Consider the following 25,584-nt stretch of genomic DNA (forward strand, 5'->3'; position numbering starts at 1 on the left):
GGGTCATCCCTGGTTGCCAAAGTTTACTCCGTCTCAGCTAACAGCTTCCCAGAAGGGTTTTTGGAGAAAGGTGGAATAGGGTAGGTGAGGAATGCCCGCCCTCCTCCCTCCTTCTTCTCATTGCAGAGGGAACCTGGAAGGATCCAAGTTTTGTCTGATTTTTTGTGTCAAAAATGTGCAACAAATACAGTAGCAAAGAAGGAAGATGGGTCGGTGCCTATATTAACAGCTAAGTACATCACCATTTCCTGTTTTTTGTTATTTTTTTAAAAGCATTTCCATGAAAATACTTATTGGAATGTCACGGGGAAGAAAAGGTCCAAGCCTGTGTAAGGACCAAGAAAATCTCCAGCAGGTACAATTAGTTCTTCCAAGCACCAGGAGATGAAGTTAGCTCTTTATAGCATTGTACAAATATGTCTGCCTACAGAGCAAGCTCTGCGCCAAAACAGCTTGTGAATGAAATGCATTGTAGGAGGCAGTGGGAAACCTTTCTGAGCAGAATCAATTTGGGGTGAAGGCTGTGCTGCATAGCTGTCCCCTTGCAAGGACAGCCTAATGAGTATGCTCTAGTATGGCAGCGTTAGCAGGCATCATCATGCCCCACAGGTTGGAGCTGAGCAGTGGAAAGGTGGGCTGCAGGGATGCCACCCGCCTCTGAGTGGGAGCACACCGTGCCAGCTGGTAGCACGGTAGCATGGCCCCTTGTTGTAGTTTAATCCCAGCTGGCAACTAAGTACCACTCAGCCACTCACTCCCACCACCACCCTCACATACTGCTTTGCTCTGCCCTCACTCACAAAACACAGGGCTCACTCTTAAAACTGTTTCATCCTGCTCCCAGGAGTATCAGTATGAACCAGTCAGTCTGGCTGTGTGTTGCTGGATTCAAAAGCAAAAGCAGGTGAGCTCTTAATAAATTCTCGTTCCTCAAAAAAAGGAGATACAGCAGTTGTTTCTGAGGTCCTCTCCAGCAGCTTCAACAGAGCAGCCATCGCTGAGTGGCCAATGGAAATGCCTGTGGAAGGCCATGCTGGAGAAGGATGAAGTCCTTACACTGATTTTAACTTGGTAAAGTTTCTTGGAGATCTTCCCCTTATGACTGCCTCATCGTGCAGTCCGCTCGCTCACCAAAGTTGCCCAGGTGAGCAGGATGGTATTTCCAACCCTCTACTGTGTCTTCTGGCATTTGCTACTGATGCAGCTCACAAATTTTAGGTGCACCTATTCAAGACTCTGCAGAAAATCGGATGGAAGAGCCAGCTGGAAATACCACCTTCTGATGGGCTGCTTTTCCAAAAGCCTGGGAGAGGCAATGGCACCGAGCAGAAGAGTGATGCATTTTAGGGAACATACACGGGGCCCTTATTTGCTGTGGAGAGGTGGAATGGTGTAGATACGTCTCTGTTGTGTAATTAATGGCTTTGAAAAAAACCCTGAGCCTGTTGGCTAAGCCCAAATACCTCTGAGGGGTTCAGGAATCCCAGCTATGTATCTTTCAGGCGTTTCTTCCTCTGTTTTTTTTTCGGTTTTCTTTCTTTTTCTTTTTTTTTTTTCTTTTTGCATTGCTGCTGTGCTTCAGTGCAGGTCTTTGTTCACAGCTCTCATTGTCTTTCGGCAGAAGGTTAGGTGGCAGCATCTACCCCAGGCCAGGGCTTCACCCCTTATCAGGACCTCTGTCTTCACCTCTGATTGCCCACTGTGATGGGGGTCACCCCGTCATTCCTTCAGGCCAGGAGCTTTTTGGGCAGGATAAATGGGCTACAAGGCCCAGCCACTGGTGCTCAGCAGTCTGAGCTGAGCAGTGAAGACCTCAAAGGGTCTGGGGTCCCACGGGAAGGTGGCTGTGGATGTGCAGAGAAGGGACAGTGTGGACTCACACAGGGCTCCGGTACCCCAGGTGTAGCCTTCCTCTGCCACTGCATCCATATGTCATCTTAATTTCCCTCTGGTTTGCATCCCCATCATCAGCTCAGGACAGGAATAAATCTGTCCCACTGTTGCTTTATTCCCTTACGGGCTGGGACTTTCAATACCTATGGCTGGCAGTGGGTGTATAGGAGTCTGCAATAATGTCCCCACTGATTGCGCCCTCCGCTCTTTCCCATTCCTGAAACAGGTGACACACGGACACACTGTGCCCACCAGTGCTGCCAGCATCCCCTCCAGACCACGTTCTTGCCATGGGTGATGAATGCCCACGGGGATGTAGGATGTGTGGGCAATTTGTTTTCTTGCTTAAACAAAACACTCTCTTGTAATCATAACGAAGGAAGGGAGGCAACAGCACTTGGCAAAGCAACTTACATTAAGTGCACTTCACTAGAAATGTTTATACTGCACTGCTGAAAAATCCACCAAGTGCGGTGATAGTGTGGCATGGTGCTGGCAGAGCACAGGCAGCCGAGCTGGGGATTGCGCCCCAAACCAGGCCCCAGCCAGAGTGGTCTTGGGGATGTCACCAGCACATCCTGGCAGAAGGCTTCCAGGGTCTCTCACATGGAGACAGCGGGTGGAGGGTTGGGGGAAAGTGCATGGGGACTGCTTTGGGCTTCCTGCTTCTTGCCTGTGGTTCCACCTCAGATCACACACCCTTGAAAGCCTCATCTCTATATCTCCTGTCAGCCATGGGAGCTATTTAACCTCCAAGGACAGGTGTATAGATGGGGTTGGCATCTCCAAGTAGTGCTGCAGGGCAAACAGGTATAGTGCAATTTGGGGTAGGGTGGAGAGAGAGAAGGTGTTTTGTGGTTGTGCTCTAGAAAGGGTCTGGTAGGAGAAGCAAAGGTTTTGTAGAGATCTCAGTGCTCCTGGAGCAGGAGACCTGACAGGATAGGATCCTTTGGACTGCTGAGCTAATGACTAATTACTAGGAGGGTAACCCCCACCAAAAGAAATGCATGTATCTCTTCAAAACAGCAGGTGGTATGCCTGCATAGCATGTGCAGGCGTGTGTGTGCACACATGTATTTTTGTGCTGAGGGGGAAGAGTGCTTGGCTAAGTAGGTAGAGCCAAATGGCAGGTGATTCAGATGCTACCCCCTATTTCTGGCACCACTTTGGTGGTGCCACTTGAGTCCCTGCCTGCTCATCAGCTGAAGATAACAAGCTCCAAACAGGACCTCCATGAAGCCTCCGTGCAAGCCCCAGAGTCAAGAGGTAAAGGGTTAACTGAATTCCCAAGGCAGGTGGGAGCACGAGTCAGACTGGGTGATATCGCGGACATGTTATTTCAAAAGCTAAGAAATTGTGGAATTCCTCACCTAATTCAACTTCCCCACAGTTTAAAGAAATCTGCAAAGCAAGATATCACTACAGTGAAGGGAGACCCCCCACGAACGTTTCCCTGCATAATCCATACTTGGATATACACATCGTCAGCCACCTCCCATGGCGCTAGGCTTCTAACCCCTGGTAAAGCTCATGGGATGCAGCCCCTACAGTCAACCCCCTAATGCCTTGACCCATACAAGCTGAAGGTGGCTCCTCCATCCCTGTGACATTGCGTGTGTGCAGTGCATGGCCCTTCCTCACCTTGGAACAGACCCTCTGCCTGTATCTGGGCTGAGTGCAAGGACATGCTGCTTATGCCACGGTAGCCAGAGAGTAGTTAAAACACCTGAATGAGCAAACGTTTGATGAGACAACACAAAAATGAGTGGAAACAATGCTCTTGACCTGGTGGGCCCCAGTTTAGGGCATCCCTAGTTATGAGAGGTGGCTGCAGTAAGCCTCTGTAGCTACACAAATATCTGGACATGACTGATGATTAGTAAGGGTAATTACAGCAATGGAAATTGAATCCCTGCTTCTAATGTGCCTGACAGTCCTCCTTTTATTTTTCCAGGTGGGTCTCTTGCTGAGACATTTCAGTCCACCAGGTAGATCTTCTTCAGGCAGAAGAAGGTTTTTTTTGTTGATTTTTCTTTTTTTTTTTTTTGCTTGGAAGCACAGTGAGTAGATTTTTATTTAGATTTCTTTTATTTTTATTTGCATTAAAGGCAACCATTTCAAATATGTACAGATCACACGGGTGTTTTTTAGTCAAAACAAGCACAGTAACCACAAGAGGTGCCAGACTGGAACAACCTCTTCTCCACTAACCTAATCCAAAGGGGGGAAAAATGAAAAAGATGATTTCCATAGATAGAGTGAATTCCTCTGTTTCTGTGTCTGATATAAGGAGAGAGAAAAATCTAACAATGAACAGCAGATATCCCTAAAAGGGATGCTTAGAGGAAAGCTGCTTTTCTTCCAAGAAACCTTAGTGTCAGAGCTAGGGAATTATTTCAGGCCAGACCTGATGGGTCCCACTCCAGGCCTCCTGTCATCAGAGGTGATGAGTGCCTGCAACTGCTGTGTCTTAAAACCGTTTCACTGTCCCTTTCTGGGTGAACCTCAGTTTCCAGGGAGTCAGCCCAGGGGCTTCAGGCTCAATTGGGCAGGCTGAGTACTGCCCTTGCTCCCTAATTGGGCTTGCCTGGGCATCATCTCCTATTTGTCTGAGTCACTGGGGTGCTTCGAGAGATCCCATCCTAATCCCTGGTGGAGACCCCACTTGTGCAGGTTGTGCCCCAAGCCAGAGCCATCTTGGAGAGGGCAATATATCTGGAGATGCCTCACTGGTGTGTCATCCCCCACTCCCAACAACACAGTCAGGGCATAAAACCCCTCCACGTGGCTGATGTCTTTTCCACAGCCTCTTTTCCCACCCACAACCACCCTCACCGTTCCTGGAGACCCACATGAAAGCAGTAATAGCACTGTCAGGGTATACAAAGTAAAAGATGACTCACTGTGAAGCCTTTGCTCCCACCTTCGGGAGGCAACCAGATAGGGAGCAATCTCCTGGAGAAGCGGGCTGGAATTTAAGTCAGACTGATTTTTTTTTATGAAAACCTTTCATTTAGTCCAAACAACCAGCTTGGGATGTTGGCACTTGGCTTTTAAATTAAGCATGCTTTTCTGGGCACAATTCTGCCAGGATAGCAACAGCTGGAGACAGGTTCTCATCTTGGGAGTCAAAATAGCCCCAGATTCCCACAATAAAATGGGAAACCATGGGAAGCCAGGGAACATGAACAGTTTGAAAGCAGGCTTTGCACAAGGCCACTGCAGAAGCCTGGGACAAAAGAAGTGACTTCCACCATGTTTGGAGGGTTTCTGGTGGTTTTTCCCACCTTCTAGGCTTCCCCCTGCCACTGACACATGGCCACTGGGTACCAAATATGCCATCCCCTGTGACCTACCTTGCTCTGCCCACCAGTTTCCAGCACCAGGATTGATCCCGTGATGCTTTCAAAAGACCATGTGCTATAGGGAGAGCATTGTGACCTCTTTAGCCCAGAGGGAGCCTGGAGCTCCCTTGCAGACAGCAGCATCCCTACATCCCCATCTCCGAGACAAAGACAGGGACCTGCAGCCTGGCAAGAGGTTTCCTGCAGAACCTCTGCTGGCGTGCTGAACCTCACTGTGCCTTGGTGAGTGCCCAGGCAGGGTGCCCATATCTCCACTGGGCTGCCCAGAGGGTACACAATTTGGTGATCAGAAATAGTTGGATAGAGTGTTTTGCAGCACAGGTTTTGTTACAGGGGCACTATGTGGTAGCCAAGGGGAAAGACATCATCCTGCTCCCACAGCCCTGGGAGATGAAGTCTTCTCGTACTTCTGCACCAGGCACTGGGTGTTGTCAAAAAAGGAATGTGTATTAGCACATATGGAGGATACTATAGAGCAGGACTGATTTTGGAGGAGTGCTCATATCTAAAATGGATTTGCTAACAATCTGTTTGTGCTTGCTGAGCTGAAGCCAACTGTAACAAAAGTCCAAACAAATCACAATTTGAGTCTTGTTGCACTGATTTTTTTTTCTCTGTTTCTTTACTGAACCCATTGCACCTTTTGCTACCCCTTGTTTCTGAAGGCCTCCCAGTCCCTGTTCGCTGTGAGTGAGACAGGCTCAAGTTTTGAAGAAGTCACCTATATCGCAAGCAAGTGCTGGCTCTCCTCTCAGATTTTATGAGTAGCTATAGACTGGAAATATCAGGCTGTCCTGGGTCAAAGCATCACCACCTAAAAGCTGGGACCAGCACACGATATAGTTGGTAAGGCAGAGAGTGTCTTCTGCTGCAGAGCTGCATGAAATTTCTCCTGAACCAGGAGGAAGATTAATTAGAAAGCAAGTGAAGGGAGACGGGCACTTTTTCTTCCCTGGGGTTTATTCTCCTCATTTGATCCTGGCTAAGGAAAGCAAACAATAGTAACATCAGGTTTTGAGTGGAGAAAGGGGGATTTTCCACATGCCATGGCCAGAAGATTGTACCCAGCTGCTCCCAGAGCAAGGACCTGATGCTGGGGTGAGCAACCAGTTTCCACAGAACAAGCTTCATCTTCCATTGAGTCAAGGAGTACAAATCTTTCACGTTTACAGCTGAATTATACCACTGAGTAGTTGCCTCTTGCCCACCAAACACTATTCCAATAAAAATGGGCTTAACTTCACCTTCCAGACATTTAATGTTGCAAGGCATTTGGCCACTGTGCATCATGAGGACTCTTCTCAAACCCATCATCTCGGTTGTGGCAAAGTCTCTCTCAACCTTTTTTTGGTAAGTAGGGTGAGCTGCTTTGCTCTCCAGAAGAAAGGGAGGTTTTAGGCGGGTCAGGTCATTCCCGCTGCTTTTTTCTGCTTTTCCCCAGCTTCCTTTCATCCCTGATGTATTTAGCAGTGAAAATGTGGCGCATTGTCTTTTATCAGGCTTGCAATAAGCTTCGAAAGGGGTGTTAATCATCCCATGGTTGTGCTCACTCTACACAACATCTTCCCAACACTCAGCACTCTGCTTTTCCTAGGTAACCTCACTCTGCAAGCGATTTACTGACATGTTTATCTCATCCACATCAGGATTCCCTCCCGGGCTTGTCCTGACTCAATCCTAGAGACACCTGACTTAGTTACATTACTGATCTGCTTACAGACAAGTGGAAAAATTGCCCATTGGTTCTTGAAGAGTCTTCAATTGAAAACCCGGGGGATCCCCACAGTTAGAAGGGGACTGGGGCACAAGGCTTTGCAATGTGCACTTGGGTAGCTAATTGTATTTCTATTACTGTATGTAATATGGAGAGGCCCCACCACCACTGAGGCATTTCATGAAGAATAATTTGGACGATTTTCCTAAGATAAGGGGCTGTTACAGAGACTGCCAGGTGTGAAGTATTTAATTTAGCAAAGTAATACAAATCATCCGTGTCTTGCTCTATTTGGCCTAAATTCAAACGAAGCTCTACCTAAATCACTCAGGTGGTGGGTAGAGCTGAGCCCAAGCTTCCTGCAACTGCCAGCCCAACGCAGCCCTTCTGGCTGTGACACGAACATGAGGCACAAGGACTGAGCTGGTGTTGGGATGGAGGTATGATTCCTTTGGAAATACAATGCAATAGGAATAATTCCTTGATAACTGATTTACAGCAACACCTTCTGTTGGAAAGCAATTGTGAGAACCCAAAGCCAGAACTGAATTAATGGGGGAATTTCACTTGACAGTTTGGAGCAGGACTGCAAAATGAAGTCTGAGTCTCGAGCATATCCCTCACTGGGGATCCTTATCTCTGGGTCACCTGCTACCCGGAGTCTCCAGGGGAATTTGTGGCAGATCCATCCCCTCATCCCCTCACAACTGAGCATCACCAGGCAGGTAGCTGAGCTAGGGTAAACCTTTTTTTCCCAGCTCTCTGTTACTCCAGCCAGGGTTTAACGCATTGTCCCAGCGCTATTCAAGCCGTCCCAGTGCTCGGCTGAAACTCTGAGCGCTCCCTCTGCTGGTTACAGCATCAGTTCATAATTCATAACCCCTCGTTAGGGCCTCATCCCCACTGTGGAGAGGTGCTGGCAGGGGTAATGCCTATTCCAACTAGCAGAATAGCAGATCAGAGCTGTGTCACGGCCGAGGAGGAGGAGGACCATGATCCCATGAAATGCCCTGTGAGCTGGGAGAAGTAAGGATCTGAGCACCAGTGGTAATGCTGGGTGGAGGGACATTCCAGATTTCTTTGAAATATTAATATTTTTATTCAGGAGATATATTTATGCTTTGGCAGTCCTCCAGTGCCAGGGAAAGGCAGAAGAGCTCAGGGGTTTGTTGCACAACACAAGCTCTTTGGAGCAGGAGATTATTGTAGACCTAAACCTAAGTCTACTCAAAAGGGGATTTCTGACATGAAAACAGATGCTCATCCAGCCCAGACCCTCCATAGGTACATGCTGCATCAGGGGAAATGCAGGGCAGGTAAAGCTTCCCCAGGGTACATGGCAGAGAGGTGCACTGCAGGCTGGCAAGTGAACAGGGGTGAGGGTACCCTGGGATGTGAGACCCACACTCACAGTCTCAGCTTCAAGAGCCCAGAGGTTCAGAAATGCAGCCAAATCCTTGTTCCAAAATCCTTGGAATCTTAAACAAAGACCAGAGCAAGAGGAACAGCAACCCAAGTCATCTTTGCTCCAAGTCACTGGCCATGCCAGTATGGGCTGGTATCATTGTCAGGAGCCACACGTGAGTCAATGGGCAGGCAGTTTGCATTGCTCCAGCTATCACCTTGCTGCCCCAGATCAGTTAGTCCCACAGCATTGGTGCAAAGTCTTACTCTGGCATCCCATCTCCCGTGAGTTTTCCTCCAACACACTGCATGGTTTGTATTTATTAATCTTCCCCGCCTATTATTTGGGGTCCCAGGTGCCATGCCACCTTGCCTTGCCCTAGGCAGTGGAGGCAGCTACAGGCAGGGGTGCCGGATCCAGCTGTGGGCCACCCTGCACTCCATCCCCTGGCAGCATCTGGGACTGCAGGAGAAGGAAAAGCCGTCATAGGAATCTGGCTTTTACAGATTCCCAGCATTTCTGTGGTGCCCTATTTCGGTGGCAGAGCCATGGATAATCACTTTGCTCTGAACAGATATGTCAAACCTCAGGATTTTTTTCCAGGTTGTGAGGACTGTGAAGCCCAACAGGAGAGGATGAATTCCCCAGGAAAGGTTCCAGAAACTAAAACTGCAGACAGGCTAAAGGAAGAAATCAGGATGTAAAAAGCCCTTTTGGAGATGAAGAAGTCACAGCGATGCAAGGTTAGCGAGGGCCAAGGTAAATGGCTTGAAAGTCACTCCCAGTCCTATGTTCTTAAATGGGATGCACAGAGAAATGGGGGTAGTCAAAGCAACAGCTCCATGGGGTGAAGATTAAGGTCAAGCATCTTGAGAATGACATTGAGGCTCTGTAGTCAAAACCATACAGGAAAACCGGGCAAGATGTCGGTGCTCGGTGCAGCTCAATGTCCCCATGGTGAGGTCAGCAATCTTGCAAGAGCAAGTGACTGCAGGAATGCTATCTGAGAGGCACTTCAGCCTTTGGTGGAGTTCCCACCTCCTTGGCATAAGCCTGGCTGAGCCAGGTGCCCCCTCCCCACCCCGGCTGCATGCCACCCGTTCCTCACCGCTGACAAAGACCCATGCTTCCGTCAGCCAAAATGCACCTGGGTGCACACTGATGCACTTTGGACACCTGCCTTGTAATACCTGTCCTGGGGCTAAGACTGAAAAATAACTCTCTACATTTCCTCCGAATTTTGTGAGGTCAGTTTTTTTCCTCATTTGAGGTGGAAATTCATTATTTCAGGACAGGATGCCAGCATTTGTTAAAATGTGGCCAGTTTTAGGTTGCAGACATTTAAAAAGTTACTGAAAAAGCAATTTCAAAGGCTGGAGAGGAGCAGGCTGCAGTTTACATCCTTGGTCAGATCTTGAGCTGTTTCACCATGATTTCTCCCTTGCCACTGGAATCAGCAGAAGCCTAGGGGCCAAGAGAGAGTTTATTAAGGATAAGTCTTAAAAATCCCCCAAATGTTCCCATACCAGGTAGGAAAAGATGGAAACTTGAGTCTGCTGACAAGCATGTCTGCAGAGCCAGGACCCAGCCGGGTCCCAGCCTTCAATCTGGAGGCTTCTGATAAGTGGAAAAAAAAAGAATAGAAACATCCACAGAACGGTTTATCATCAGTGCAGGTCTGGTGGTGTCATTTGTATTTGATTTTCCATTTTATGTTTAGAAAAGAGGAAGCTGTGTTATTTTCTGATGAAAAGTTGCATTTCAGAAGTTGGCAGTTCTGTACATCCCTAAAATCCAGCGTTACAAAGCCCAAATGACAACAACCTGAAAATCAAAAGCCAAATATATGTATGTTATTCATTTTCTTCCAAAATCTGAAAACATGTAGTAGGAAATTTCAGTGTGAACAACTATGGACATCCCGGAAATCCTGGCATTTACCAAGCAGAAAAAAAAAAAAAGGCCGTATTTTGGCTAATTCCTTCTGCAACAGAAAAGAGGTTGGAGGAGCCCAAATGGTTTGTTCACCTCCCACTGCTGCTCCTGAAGTTGGCTGAGGATGGAGGGAAAGGACTGAGGCTCAGATCATTTCCTTGTGTGCTCCTACGGGCTTACTTTGCTTCCCGTTATTGTCCCGGACCTGCTCCCACCCTCTCTGCCCAACAGGACCGGGGGGAAAGCTAGAGCCAGCCTGGCACTGGGCTCGGAAAAAAAACGGCCTCTTTCCTCCCTGCGGCACGCAGGAATAATTTACCCAGAGACAATGTGCTGGTGGTGACTTTCCAGATCAATTTATAGCCTGACTTAAAGCTTTCTTCCTTCCCAGGGTGAAAGAAACAGGAGGAAAGGCTATTTTTTGTTCAAAATAGGTGTTTTTGGTGAGGCCAGTCTAAATCAGAGGGAATTTGGGTTGTTAACACTGAATGCGCTCAGTGCATGCTTTCCAAGTCAAGTCATTACTGCAAGCCAGTTATTAAGGAATCACACTGCAGATAAGGAGAGGGGCTGTAAGCAGGTTTAAAATTTCCTAAAAAGCTCATAAGATGGTTAAAATAATAAAAACAACTAAACAAACAAACAAAAACCAACCCAGAGTACAGTCTGGCTATTTCTTACATAGAGTGAATCTGTGTGTTCCCAAGGTAATAGACAGCATTCTTCTATCTGTGGCCTCCAGAAAAAGGAAATAATACAGTCAGATTAGCTCTGGGAAAGTGGAAGACTTCCCCTCCTCTCCAGATAAGCTGGAGCAGCACAGCCCATCCAGCAACCTGGAGGACATGATCTGTCACTCACCCACCAGTGACCCTGCTTTGGTGCTCCACAGTGTCTCCCCTCCGTGCCCATTTCTGTGCTTGTCACTCCCCTTTCCTCAAAACTGAAGTGGAGACCTTTTGGGTAAGTGTTCACGCACACAGGAAATGGGCAACTTTGGTCCTTTCTTTTCTAGGCGGTGTTAACAACTCATCAGTCCAAAGAATTTGTCTTGCAAACTCCTCTGTGGCCCAGCTTTCTACTCTCTGTTCAAGCAGCATGAATGAACTGAAACCTTTGTTTGCATTCTCTTCAAATTGCCCTCTACCACTAGCATGAGACCTTTGGAAGTTTGTTGCAAGAGTAGCAGAGCCAAGATATTTTAGCTGGGCATGATGCCCCACCACTACCGCAAAGATCACTTCAAAGCAACTGCTGAGTCAGAATAAAGGGGCTGGATGCATTTGCTTCCCAAAGATCACAATGCAAAGCCCGGCAGGAGGAGGAGTGGGGAGGGAGGTCAATGGATGCAGCATTCCCTGTCCCTGAGTCACTTTTGCAGGAATTCATAAGATCTGGCATCTCCCAGGCATATCTGAGACCAGATAATGGCCTGGGCAAGGGCACAGGGGTCTGAGGCAGGGGGGTTATAACGAAATCCCATCCTGGACTACCATTAAGGACATCCTGAGCTGTTGCTCATCCTCAGGTTCGGGGGCAAGGGGACTAAGGCTGACCTCCCAGCTGCAGCTCAGGGCCAGGGAGCTGGTAGCATCGTGTTTGCAAACTGAGGAGCCGTGTGCTCCAGTGTGGACAAGGTGCAGGGTTGCCTTCAGGCTTCCTTCCCTGGAGTCTCAATAAAAAGAGAAAAAAGTACCTTTGTTCTCCCTTGGCCTTCACCTTGCTGCACCTTTTAGAAAGTGAAGAGCTGTCCCTTTATGTTGTTTTCAGTTCTGGAAAGTGAAGTGTATTTGTAAGGACTTTTGTATTATTATTATTTCTAGGTTTCCTACAGCTTTTAAACTGGTACAGTGTTTTCTCCTGGGGCTCCCAGAGAGTGGTGTAGCTCACCCTATGCTTCCTGGAGAGCTCTTGCTTTGGGGAGGAAGGGAGCAATGGCATCCGCATGTGCTTTGCAGAGTCAGACTGTGTGTCCCCCCAGAGTGGATGTGTGGCCATGCCTCCCTCCCTGACCCTAGGTGGTCATCACTCCGTCCTCTTCCCTTCTCTATCAAGGGACCTGCTGGCTGCTTTTCCCAGGAGGCACAAAGACAGGTTGGGAATGTTCATTAGAGCCTCTTTCTGCTCCTCTCTTCTGCTCCAGCCCCAGGTAATCACCAGCTGGGCTTCTAATGTGTCCAGACACCTCCATCTCACCTACCATCCAAATCTGCCAAGAAAATATTGGACTACTTCTTGATCTGGGTAGGAGAGGATGGTCCTGCTCAATCTTGAGTTTTCAAAACAATTCCCACTCTGCATTTGCTAAAACCTACTGGAATTTTTCAGCAGAAGAGTCCACCCCAGGGCAGACCAAAGCCTGGTGGTTAGTATGTGGTCTTGGGCAATCTGGCACAAAGGATGAAATCCCTGCTCTGATGCCTGCAGAGCAGGCACCTGAATTCCCATGTCCCTTCATCCCTTCAAATCCTGCCTTGCTGAAACCAGTCCAGTCCTGTGGGAAGTCCTGATTTTGATGAATCAACATTTTCCAGAAAAAAAAAAAAAACCAAACGTGGCATTTATGATTTCCCAACCAGTCCTAATTGAGAGCATTCAGAAAAAGCAAACAAACGAGCAAACCAGACAATGACACAGGGCAGGAAATGCACTGGGCATCTGTGAAGCACTTTCCTTGCTGAAGCATCACTGCCAGGGCAGGAGTGCTAATAGATAAACAGCTCTGGCATGCTCTGCTGTGGGAGCTTGGCCTCGCTGCAAGTGTGTGCTGGTCTCTCTGGTGCTGAACACAGGTAGACCATCTCTGTAATGCAAAATTCAGCTCTGATACTATGAATTAGGGCTCTAGACAGCTCCACATTGCACCTGTCCTTGGCATGACCCATGTTCCCCATTCCTGGAGAAGCCAGAGGTATCTCCACAGATTTGGCTAGATCCATCCTCTTGTAGCTTTTTCCATCACCACTATGCAGCACTTGGAGAAGTGCTAGTAGCAGTCTGGCAGTCAGGCATGTAAGGCTGCTCCTGGTGTAGGAGCAGTATTCATACTCCCAACGTTTCGCATCAGCAGACCTGTACAATTTTTGTTAGCTATGTATGGATGGAAATCTCAGATTTGCACTAGAGACTCTCAGTCTTGTCTCAGAATAGTTTCTCTGCTCCCTTGCTTTCCATGGACCCCTAATGCTGAGTGCAGGTTCTTGGTCCGAGGTGAGGCAGGACAAGTGTGGGTGACTCCAACAAGTCTTGGGTTTTCAGCTGTGGAGGGGAGCGTTTCTCTTGGATGCCCTTTCCCTTCAGGCCATGTAAGTGAACCTGACGTTCTGCCCTTGGGATCAGAGTGGCATCTCCTTGCAGTGGACAGACGTATGGGATTGCTGGAACTCTGCTACACGTTGAATATGATGGTGATCTTACCATGAGCATTGTCTCTGCTATTCTCACTGCAGAAACACACCAGTAACACATTGATCTCATGGGGCACCAGGACAGGTAGGAGAATTGTTTCTAGGGAGCCCCCTTTAGAAACTGCCAGAACTGCATGCTGTGAGACTTACTCGGTGGGAGCCAAGTACTTCAGAAACAGCAAGCATCTTGCCATCTTTCATAACCACAAGATTTTGGCCAAAGGCTGCCTGTCATAGTTGCAAGCTGTGCTACTGGGAATATTTGGCAGGGCCCAGAAGAAGGGACAACGGAGAGAGGTGGAAGGGTGGTCAAGAGGGAGGAGCACTGGCAGAGCAACACTGGTGTGGCAGCTGCAGGAGGGGGTCCTTGTCACAGACTGTTGGATGCACTAAGGGAACCCATATGGAGGGTCACCACTGTTGGTGCTTTTTGATTTCCTACCTATTTTATGGGTATGTTTCCTCAACAGCTCTTCCAGCTGCTCTTCCTCTTTGCAGTGCTTTTGTCAGTTTTGTGCTCATAACAGGAGCAGAAGCAACGCATCCTGGGAGGGGTGAGATGGCAGCTTCCATTTGCACGGCTCCAATTGAAACAGTCAGGTCTAGCCGGGGAATAGAGGCTGTCAAAATCACAGCTTCCTCTCAGGTCAGCTTTTAAAATCTGCCACCAGCAAAACGCAGCCCTGGTCACTGCTGCCACCTCTGCCAGACTGCACCCATCCCACAGGGACCTCCTGCACGGACCTTCCACTACACTGGCCCAGGAGTCCCTCAGCAGAGGGGACATGACCCTTCCCCACACTCTCTGGCCCCCCCCCTCCCAGGCAGGTGGCATTCCATGGCAGCTTTCTCTCTCAGAAGGCAGAGATTCTGGGGGCAGTTACTTGAAAGAAGTTTGCATCAACAGAAACAGGGATGCTGCCCTGAGGTGCCCAGCTCTTGACCAATACACTCAAAACTCCTTTTGGGTTAAACTGGCTTTCTGTATGTGACTTGTCAAGTAATTGTGAATGACAAGCACATCCCACAGCAGGGAGTCTGCCTGGGCCTGCCACAAGCAGAAGGGGGAACTGGACACACTTTCTAAATTGGTCATGGCGGTCATCCATGATTTTTCTGGGTACAATTAATAGGTGACTTCATTCTTTGCTTAATCTGAACTGTTTCCATTACGCAGCTGAGGAAGTTTGGTCTCCCAGCTGCCTGGCTATATTTGGGCTGCGAACTGCAGGAAGTTGATCAGCATGATATTGCCACAGATATTTCCCTGTAACATTTCCCTGGAAAGAGAAACCTCATTCAAACCTCTTTGCCCTCTCCTCCTTGTCTCCCCAGCATTAGAGGTTCTGGGTGCAATGTGTACCCACTCTAGTGCTGTGTAATCCTCCTCCTTTCCTCCCTCCCAGGGAGTTCATTTGGATGGCGGAAGGATAGTGTGAAATGATGGGTGGCTCCAGTACCTTTTAAAACTGCCTTATCCAAACACAGAGGACAACACCCTAAATTAAACATCAGTTTCCCCACCCCAAGACCCAGACACATGAATTGGCACAGTCCTTAAAATAGATCCACAACATTTATTCAATTGCTTTGAAGGTGCAGTAGCGTAAGTGCATGTTTCTACCTGTGGCCTGCAAGCTCCCTGCCACTGGCCTTGCTGCTAGTTGCAGTAGTTTTCCAGTTGGTAGAGGGAGCAGGTGTTGTGGCAGCATTGCTCAACAATCCCTCGCTTCACTTTCTGAAATTCCTCTGGCTGGAAGGGCAGGTCTCCTACTTCACCATGCAAAGGACCGCTCACTGCCGGGCAAAAAAAAGGGTAAGCCATGGGACATCACAAAACATCACCTCTGGATGCTGAGTCCTGCAGACACCCCCTTTTGAAGACACCAGATTTTTAAGCCAGAGTTAGCTAGAAAAGTGATTTGCAAAAGTTTCCTTGTGTTGATGCTGATGTAGCACCTTCAGGCTCTGTGTTTCCTCTCCCAAGGTAATCCTATGGTGCCCAGATTCCTATGGAGTGGGTAGCAGCAAGAGGTACAAAGGGATACAGGAGCTTTACTGAGCAATCTGTGTAGAGAAGAGAAACCCTACACCCTCCCTGAGGTGAGAAGCAAGTAAGTAGGATGATAAAATGGGCCATTCTGCTCCAGAGAGATGAGTTGCTTGGGACTGCATCCCCATCTCAGGCAGTTACCCTCTCTTCAGGGAGCCAAGGCAAACAACTGGGATGTCCCTGGGATTGCAAGGACAGGCCAGTCCTGGGGCTGGATGCATTTCCCTGAACAGGCTGTTCCTCTTGGCTGTCTGGATGTAGCTTTGAGCTGATGGCAAAAAAAATGTGTATGTCCATTTTAACAGCTGGGGACGAAGTTTTAGAAGGAATGGTGAATTGGGGTATCTGGATATAGACAAAACTCAACAAAATGCCTCGTTTGCTGGTGGGACCTGGAAAACTTGTGAACAGAACTGTTCAGGTTTTAGTTGTCCAACGAAAATACAGAAAATGGCAAATAAACCAGTGATTTTTCCTGTAGGGAGAGAAGACACCATAACAAAAAAAAAAAGAACATGCATGGAAAGCAAGAATGAGATGTGGTTTCTAGGGCAATATGAAAATACAGCACAAGATGCAAAATCCCCAAGCCCCCAGAACGTGACGCAAGGAATGAGGCACAAGAGTAACAAGAAATCATTGTGCTAGTGTGCTAGGGGAAAAATTTAGGAAAGATTTAGTCCAACATTAAGTAGAAGAGGAAATAGCTAGTCAATGTACCAAGTCTTGGGAAATGGGAGAGGTGCCTGAGGACTGGAGGAAAGCAAATGTCACTCCAGTCTTCAAAAAGGGCAAGAAGGAGGACCCGGGTAACTATAGACCAGTCAGCCTCACCTCCACCCCTGGGAAAGTGATGGAACACCTTATCCTTGGTGCCATCTTAAGGCATATCAAGGACAAGAGGGTTATGAGGGGCAGTCAACATGGCTTCACCAAGGGGAAGTCATGCTTGACCAATCTCATAGCCTTTCATGAGGAAATAACACTGTGGATGGATGATGGCAGAGCGGTGGATGTGATCTACCTTGACTTCAGCAAAGCGTTTGACACAGTCTCCCACAGCATCCGCACAGCTAAATTGAAGAAGTGTGGTCTGGATGATCAGGTAGTGAGGTGGACTGTGAACTGGCTGAAGGAGAGAAGCCAGAGAGTTGTAGTCTATGGGGCGGAGTCTAGTTGGAGGCCTGTATCTAGTGGAGTGCCTCAAGGGTCGGTACTGGGACCAGTATTATTTAATATATTCATCAATGATTTAGAAGAGGGAATTGAGTGTACTATCAGCAAGTTTGCTGCTGACACTAAGCTGGGAGGAGTGGCTGACACGCCAGAAGGCTGTGCTGCCATCCAGCGAGACCTGGACAGGCTGGAGAGCTGGGCGGGGAATAACTTGATGAAATATAACAAGGGAAAGTGTAGAGTCCTGCATCTGGGCAGTAACAACCCCAGGTTCCAGTATAGGTTGGGGAACAACCTGTTAGAGAGCAGTGTAGGGGAGAGGGACCTGGGGGTCCTAGTGGACAACAGAGTGACCAAGTGCCAACACTGTGCCCTTGTGGCCAAGAAGGTCAATGGCATCCTGGGGTGTATTAGAAGGGGGGTGGTTAGTAGGTCGAGAGAAGTCCTCCTTCCCCTCTACTCTGCCCTGGTGAGACCTCATCTGGAATATTGTGTCCAGTTCTGGGCCCCTCAGTTCAAGAAGGACAGGGACCTTCTGGAGAGAGTCCAGTGCAGGGCAACTAAGATGATTAAGGGAGTGGAGCATCTCCCTTATGAGGAAAGACTGAGGGAGCTGGATCTCTGTAGTTTGGAGAAGAGGAGATTGAGGGGTGACCTTATTAGTGTATATAAATATATAAAGGGGGAGTGTCACGAGGATGGAGCCAGGCTCTTCTCAGTGGCAAACAATGATAGGACAAGGGGCAATGGGTACAAACTGGAACACAAGAGGTTCCACTTAAACTTGAGAAGAAACTTCTTCTCAGTGAGGGTGACAGAACACTGGAACAGGCTGCCCAGGGAGGTTATGGAGTCTCCTTCTCTGGAGACATTCAAAACCCGCCTGGACACGTTCCTGTGTAACCTTATCTAGGTGTTCCTGCTCCGGCAGGGGGATTGGACTAGATGATCTTTTGAGGTCCCTTCCAATCTCTAGCATACTGTGAAACTGTGTAATGTTTTGTGATTTACTTGTCTTCATCCTTCAAGCTGGTTGTGAGCAGACTAAACACAACCAGCTTCTGTGACAAAGAACTGGTGGCTCAGTCAAAAGTCCTGGAAACAAACCCAGAGAGTCCTCAAACACTTCCAAACTGGTTGGTCTTAATTAAATTCTCCATACAGTATTCAGAGAATTTGGATAACAAAATTTCCAACCCACTCCTGGTGGTCTTCAGAAGCAAACAATCAGGGAAAGGAGCAACTAACAGCCCAGCTGGCTATTCAAAACAAATAATGAAAAACCCTTGTGCTTGCTGGGTTCTTACAGGAGCCAAAGCTTAAAGGAGCTGTAGTGTCCATCTCTAGGATAGACATTATCCTTGCTTTACAGCTGGAGCATTACAGGTCCTGGCCCCACTTAGATACAAACACTTTATTGAAGGGGAGCTCTCTGGGCTGCCTCATCCTACCTGTGTTGCTGCACAGACACAAAGTGCTGAACCAGAGGCAGAGACCTAGTACCACAGGGTGTGCAGGCATGTCTGTCATCTCCTCCTACCTCCTAGCTCACACTTGTCAGTGGTCCAGGACTCCTGAAAAGGGGAACCAAAACACCTCCACCAGCATTTCACCATCAGAAAATAAGAGATGATATAAAGCTGTGAGCACTGCAAGCCTCTTGAAGAACAAGATTAGTACTAAAAATTACCTTAAAAAATGTAAAAGCACTGAAAAGACGGGATGCTGTTCAGTAAGAAGTGGGAAATTTACTAAAGGTAGGCAGGAAGATTCTTGCGCATTCAAGATGAAGGTTTGACTGTGGTAGCTGTCCTTCAAGGACTGCTGATCCACCTGAAGGCAGGCTAGGGCATCCAAGGGAGGCAATGTTCACTGTCAATCAACAGTGCAGTGCTGCTTTGAAAAAAGCAAGCTGTCTGTGTAGACAGTAACATGGTGTGAAAAACATGCAATATTGTTCTTCCAGCTTTCTCACTCTACTTGGCAATAGCAAGGCCTCGGCTGGAATCCTGTGTGCTACTCTAAGCATCATCACCACTCAGTAAGGATGTGGATCAAGTGCAGAACAATTCGCATGGACAGAAATCTAGAAAATATGACCTCAGAAGGTAGTGGGAGTGTGTAGATGGGATTTAGCTGAAAGCAGGTTAAAGCAAGACATGGGAACATCTTCAAATATTTTGAAAAGCAGTCATAAAGAAGAAATGATTAGAGTCTTCTGCATGTCCACTATGGAGAGGACAAGAAACAATTTACGGTAAGGGATGATCAGCTTGATACTGGGAAGAAACACTCAAGAAGAAGGTCAGTTAAACATGGGAACAGGTGGTTTCAGGAGGCAGAATAAACTTTCTCACTGAAGGTTTTTAGGAACACACCAGACAAGCACGGATCAGGAATAGGATAGGGACAACTGATCCTGTCTTGGTGCAGATAGAGGCTCCCTGAGTTCCTTCCACCTTCATTTTCTATGAATGCTCCCAGGCCGGTGTAATGGCTACACAAAGAAATAGATGAGCTTGAGCTTTCAGGCACAATTCCTTTTGCCTCATAAATCTTCTTTCCCTGCCTGCCCTCCCATCTGCCTTTTTAACCTGAAGAGCTTTTCATTGGCAGTGTGATGCTGTTGGTATGCTAAAGGTATTCCTGGAATTCCCCATCAAGGACATTCCTGGTGTCACTGTCAAAGATAGGCGGTTGTTATATTTTGCATAACATAAAATACAACTGCTTTCACTTACCTAGAGGCTGCTCAACATCCCGTCGGGCTTTAGGGGAGTAGAAGAAACCCCTCTCTCCACACACGAGGTAGAGAGCCTCCACCAAGTGGGAGCCGCAGAGGTGCTGGGTGGCAGCTGCGTGGCTGGTCCCCAGGCCAGAAAGAGCAAGAAGGGCCAGGAGAGGCAGTGATAGGATCCAGAGAGCCATGGCTAGCAGGGTGAGGCCTAAGGTTAAGAAGCAGAAGAGACACAGGGAGGTCTAGGAGGAAGAAATTGGTTGTCATCAAGCAAATTATGTCCTTCAACTCCTTGGGCAGGAAAATGAGACCAAAGTATCAGATGGACCTTATAAAGATGCCCTAGTTTGAGGGGAAAGGAAAGCTTTCTGCATCAGGCTTTACAAGTCACAGTAAGTGACTAATGATCGTAACCAGAAGCCCACCTCTATCCACATGCTCATGTACGTCAGTCTTGTCCTCCCTGCTGTTTTTCTCCAAAAAGGCAAACTGGACTGGAAAAGCCATCCCACCAAGTCCTGTAGCACACGTGCCCAGGAGAGCCGAGATCAACAGAGACCTTCAGAGGAACACCCCTCTCTGACAAGTCATAAAGGCCTGTTACTTATGATGATGGCCCAAAACCAGCCCAATGTGTTCAAAGACCTGAGGAGACTTGATCTAACAAACTAGCACTTGTCACCACCACAGCTACACCAGCTTAAGAAAACAGCTCTAAGAAACAGGTAGAAGCTAAAAGGGTGGCAATCAGACTTACCCAAAGAAGTGGCCGCAAGAGATGGAGAGAAGTTTGCTCTGAGAGGTGAAGAGTGGTTGGTTGGTAGTAATATGCCTATTGTCTCTTTCCCATATTTATATGCTTTACATTAGCCCAAATAACACAAGAGCTAGTGCGAGCCCCACCTCCTCCATGACACTCTATCCAAATTTTCTGCTGGTTGTGCACATTAATTTCCCTCTAGGTAGCATCCACAGATCCTCATGCAAGTTAAGATAGAAGCAACAGTTTGCAGTTTCCATCTCATTTCATCTGACCTGTTTTTGCTTCCCCGAAGCTCTGTCCTGAGCCATCACTGACCCTTTTAGCGGGAGATAATGGTGCTGTTACAGCCACAATGATTGCTAATGACACTAATGCTGGCAATAGGCACTGCTGGCATTGAGGTAGCTCAACAGCTGTTTCTAAAATGTAAAATCAAAGGCAAACATGTTAATCTGTTTGATTTATATCACCTTGGAAAGTATGCAACGATGGGACCAAGTTGTTGTGAGACCATGCCACTGTCAGGTGTTAGAAGAAGGGAAAACACATTATTGTGCTGAGGCTATCTGCAGCCCCACTCACTGGCCATGTGGTGCACAGTGAGAGACACGCATCCACAGCTTGGTCTGGGGAAGAAATAACATCTGCATTTAGCAGGAGACGTTTGGGTGGTCATTTTAGCTCAGCATGGTGCCATAGCTAGAGCATTTTAAGTTTTGTATGTGAAAAAATGTGTCTTTCTCCCTCCACCCACTGAAAGACAGGTCCCCCCCCTTCATCTGCCAGGTGCCCTTGCAAATTCCTGTTTGGGATTAAACAGAGTAGAGATTGAGTCTCTGCCATTTGCAAGTGAGAGCTCGGCTTTTCTTTCTGGGGCTATGCCTGAAATTGTATCTTTAACACCAAGAAATATTTCTGGTAAATCCCAGTGAAAGCCAGGAGATAGCTGATTATCTCCATTCTGGCTGGTAAGTTCACTTTTAAGAGGACTCAATGAACCAGGGTGGTCCACTGCTTTTACAGGTCTGATTCTGGCAACAGATCTAGGTTTCTCTGTCTCTTTCACAACATTACCCCATATATTTTTTTTTTATATCTCCGTGCCTGACTTTTCTGTCACCAATATGCTTGTTCATTTTTCTGCTTAAAGTATGTTTGTTTGTGGGTTGTTTTGGGTTGGGTTTGGTTTTGTTTTTCCCAGCCTGAAAAGGGCCATTTTAAGTGCTGGGGATGAGATGATCTTCAAACTTCCCCTCTAGATTTTGAGACGACAAGTGCTCAGCTCCCCTGAAAAGTAGACATTTTCATCTGCTTCATCTCTGCTGCTTGTTTAACTTAGTATAAGCCTGATTCCTCATACACAGTATAAATTAGAAGGAAGTTCACTGAAATCAGCGGAATGCCTTGGGACTTAAACCAGAGCCTTGATTTCTCGAGTAGCCAAAGCAATTCCATCCATCAGCATCTAGGAGGCAAGAAGTCCCATATGTCCCTGTCGTGGCTTTAAGTGTGAAGTATCATATGGTTGCTAAATGACTGTGATTGCAAAAAGGCTCATGAAAAGTGCTAAATCTCTGATGAGCATACAGGGAGGGGATTCATTTGCTCAAATGTGAGACAAGGTTATCAGTTACATCCCCTGGCATGTAGGTCTTTCGGCTTCCTGCTAATAAATCCAGGTTGTGATGCCCAACTGGAGTTAATAGCATTTCTGCACTATGTGTAATATTATCTCTGTCTCCCCCTCAAAAAAGATATTGAATGTACTTGAATGACCTAGTGGTATACCCATGAAGAGGGTCTTGGGTTTCAGCAAGATATGAGTACAGGGAATTCACCTACTCAGACCTTCTTTCTACCAGAAGAAGATGGGGAATTAGCAGCCACACAAGATAAAGCCTGGCATTTTACCCCAATTGAAGTAGGTTGTCACAGCCAGGAAAAAGCCTTGTGCTACTCACATTTACTCCAGGTCAAAGAGCCCCCACCCATCTCACATGACGGGAACAACTTAGAGAATCACCCCACAGATCCCCGTAGCAGTCATTTTCTTGTGGTCACCACACTGCGTGAGGTTCAATAGACCTCTGTCCAGCGGTGAACTTGGAAAGGCTCCAGAGCAGGATGTTCCCTGACATGCTGAGATATGTCCTTCAAGGTTTCCCTTCTTGGACTTTTGAACATTACCTGAGCTCACCTGAACTCATGTTTCATTAACAGTAGGACTCTGTAAGGAGACTCTTCTACCCACTATCTTCTCCCTTCTGGGCAGCTTCACTGCTAGTCTTCCCCATTCCCTGGGGGCTTACCCCACTCTTATAACAAAAATGGCTATTTTATTTTGTGTTAGAAGTGCCAAGTCTATTGCTTCTCTTACTTTTGGCTAACTAAATACTGGAGGTAGCTTTGAAAAGCTCATGGCATTTCTGCAGCATGGCCCAGCAGGGGAAGGACTGACTGTACCCAAGCGCTCAGGAATTCCTCTTGGCTCGCTGTAGTTTGGGTGCAGAAATAAGCCAGAAGATTTACTGTAAGGAAAAAAGATATCACACTGGCTCTAAGTTTAGCAAGAACCATTTTGGGTTTTTTTTAAAAGAAGTTTCCTACTATGATTTTTTTCCCCCTTCAAAAATACGATCACTTTGATTATTTATTGGAAACTGTATTTTCCTACCATAAATGGTCCTTTGGAATACGAAAAATGCTGTCAGTGATATAAATGGATATAAAACAGATATAAACTGTGGAAAAGTTTTTCTTAGAGGGGAAACCTCCCATGTCAGCAGTGAACTGAGAGAGAAGGCCAACAAGGGAGCCTGTTTCTTGATGGAAAAGCTTTTCCTACAGAAAAATCTCAGCTCACTCCTTCCAGGGTGGGTTTCCTTATGTGTTTCATGTGATTAGGCAGTGACCACCTAAACACTCATGCATTGTTTCAGCTATGCATGCCTCCCGTGACCCCCCTCAGATGGTTCCTGATGGGCTCACTTGGCCAAAGGGTGGGAGCGGCTGGGTAGGAATGGGCTGCTCCTGACTCCTGCCCTTTGTGCTAAACCACCTCCAGACGTGACTTGAAGCCACCTCCTTCACTCGCATCCCCCCAGTCCCGAGTGGTTGCGTCAGTGGGAACAAGGTTTAGGCAATCCCCAGTGTCATGTAATCAAGTTTTACAGTCCGTTGCCAGCACAATAAAATCTTTACTACTGTAGATGTCTAGCATTTTCGAACCCTATCCTGAAAAAATAACAAGCCCACTACAGGGGAACTAGTTAACAATTACAAGTTTGTGCAAGTTTTACTGACAGCAAAGGTCAGGTCTGGAGGCAAGGAAGTTCTTGGAAGGACCCAGGAACTCCAAAACTCCACTGGCACCCCATGCCACTGCTCTCACACTCCGCAGCCACCACTGAGGCTGCTCTGCCCATCCCCAGATGTGTGTTGCCGGGAAAGCAGAGCAGAGAGCAACATGGCAGCGACCACCTGCCTCCTTTTCTCCACAGGGCAAATTTGGTGACTTGTGAAACAAACATTCTCACAGGACACACCAAGGAGGCACTTCCTGCCAATGCACCCCTGTGCTGCACCAGCAGCCTGAGGCACCCAGAGGAGTCTGCATGCCCAAGAGCAGCTTTTGGGAGTTACAGCACCTGGGAGGTGACACCGATAGCTGGGGATGTGTAGCTGGGACAGTGTATTCAAGCATATGGGCTGTCTGAGCTACAGAAATGTAGCTTTTCACATGGCACAGGTAACTGGGGACCCAGCACTTGTTGCCTCCAGGCTTTGCTCTGCTCATAGCTGGCAGCATGGCATGGAGTGGGGAAGTTGGCATCCTTGGTACTCCTTGTCTCTGTGTGGTTTCCAGCAGCTCTGCTCCCCTTGGCCTGTCCAAGCACCCATGGAGTGGCAGCGTTGTGAGTTTGAAGGGCAAGAATGTGAACCAAAGAGGGTCCATAATCACAACCAAATCCTGTGATGCTTGCAAAGATATGCGGCAGGTGGGGCAGCTGCCATGGCCTCCAGAGGGAGAGGTGGCTGCTATTGCAAAGGGTGAGGCTCCGTGGTTTATCTGGAGACACACAATGAGAGATGCCCTTGGTTAAAAGGGGCATTGTGCAAGCAGAGAAGGGAGCCACTCACTGGGATACAAGTAATCTCAGCTTCTTCTACAAACTAATCCTGGTGGCCTCCTGCGTGCAGGGCATGTGGCATGTCACATTGCCAGACATCAGGCACAAGGGAGATGCTCCTGCCTGACCGTGGATTTCACAATTTTCCAGGTTCTTCCAGGCCAGGGACATTATCTTGTCACTTAGAGCACAAAGGATTGATTCATAAAATGGAGGGTGTAATCCAAAGCCCAGTGTAACCAACCAGGTCTGACCCACTTTGAATTAGCTGCTAACAGCAGAGGGTCCGGAGTACATCCACATCTCTGGAGATGCAGCTGACTGGTAAAAGGTGCTCCAGGGCGCAGCTCCAAGGACTCAGTAGCTTTCATTAGAAGACAAGGGAGTTTCTCAGGTGTGCTGTGGCTCTGAGAATAGCCTGCTGTGACCCAAGCCCTCTGGGCACCCCTCCTGAGCACATCACACCTCTTGGCAGGTAAATGCTGACCTTCTCTAGTCCAGATCACTGGGGACCCTGGAACATGCAAATCGGTTTGACTGCACCTTGCTCAGGCCTCCCTGGCTTCTGCAGGCTCAAATCTCTATACAAGTACAGCTACCCAAGCAAAATACACCAAATTTAATGACCTCTACAGTAAAGCTCCCCAAAATCTTTCCCATCCATCTCAGGAAAAGCATACGCAAGGTTATAAATATAGATGGAAAAAACACGTATGCTTCTTTTAACACTGTTAAAATATTACTGGCTGCATATTTTTTGAGAAGGTAGAGGAGAAAATAGCACCTAAGAGCTGCTAATAGTTCCTAGACACAGCTATTAGCAGACTCAGCAGAACAAATCAGTTTGTTTATCAATGAGGAGAAGATGAAATCTGTGGCTATTAATGGCCCAAAAGTAATCCTTGGCATAGATAGAGAAACATTAGAAGAGGTGATGACACACTGCTAGAGGACAAGTAATGAACAACAAAAGTAACAAATAACTTTTGGAGTGGAGGAGTGCTGG

At 47.6% G+C, this 25,584-nt stretch overlaps 1 protein-coding gene and 1 long non-coding RNA gene across 2 annotated transcripts in view; both read right to left on the reverse strand.

Moving 5' to 3' along the window:
- The window catches only part of LOC133206467 (uncharacterized), a 232,818-nt gene that overhangs the window by 22,253 nt on the left and 184,981 nt on the right, over positions 1-25,584 (reverse strand). The gene's annotated exons all lie outside the window — the stretch shown is intronic.
- On the reverse strand, positions 15,277-20,547 carry INS (insulin). The gene is made up of 3 exons (XM_061380215.1): positions 20,443-20,547; positions 19,690-19,893; positions 15,277-15,516 (listed from the first exon to the last, which is right to left on the reverse strand). Exons 2-3 carry the CDS (start codon positions 19,874-19,876, stop codon positions 15,380-15,382), a joined length of 324 nt encoding a protein of 107 aa, XP_061236199.1. The 5' UTR covers positions 19,877-19,893; positions 20,443-20,547; the 3' UTR covers positions 15,277-15,379.

Source organism: Neopsephotus bourkii, unplaced genomic scaffold, assembly GCF_033783945.1.
Source record: "Neopsephotus bourkii isolate Nb327-2 ecotype Australia unplaced genomic scaffold, CSIRO-AGI_Nbou_v1 NB_1792, whole genome shotgun sequence".
Classification (NCBI taxonomy): Eukaryota; Metazoa; Chordata; class Aves; order Psittaciformes; family Psittacidae; genus Neopsephotus; species Neopsephotus bourkii.

What these genes read in the sequence shown, in the direction of transcription:
- INS (XM_061380215.1), bottom strand. Translation starts at nt 19,876, where the DNA reads ATGGCTCTCTGGATCCTATCACTGCCTCTCCTGGCCCTTCTTGCTCTT. An exon ending in GGATGTTGAGCAGCCTCTAG is followed by an intron (nt 15,517 to 19,689) that starts GTAAGTGAAAGC and finishes TTTGCCCGGCAG; the next exon opens with TGAGCGGTCCTTTGCATGGT.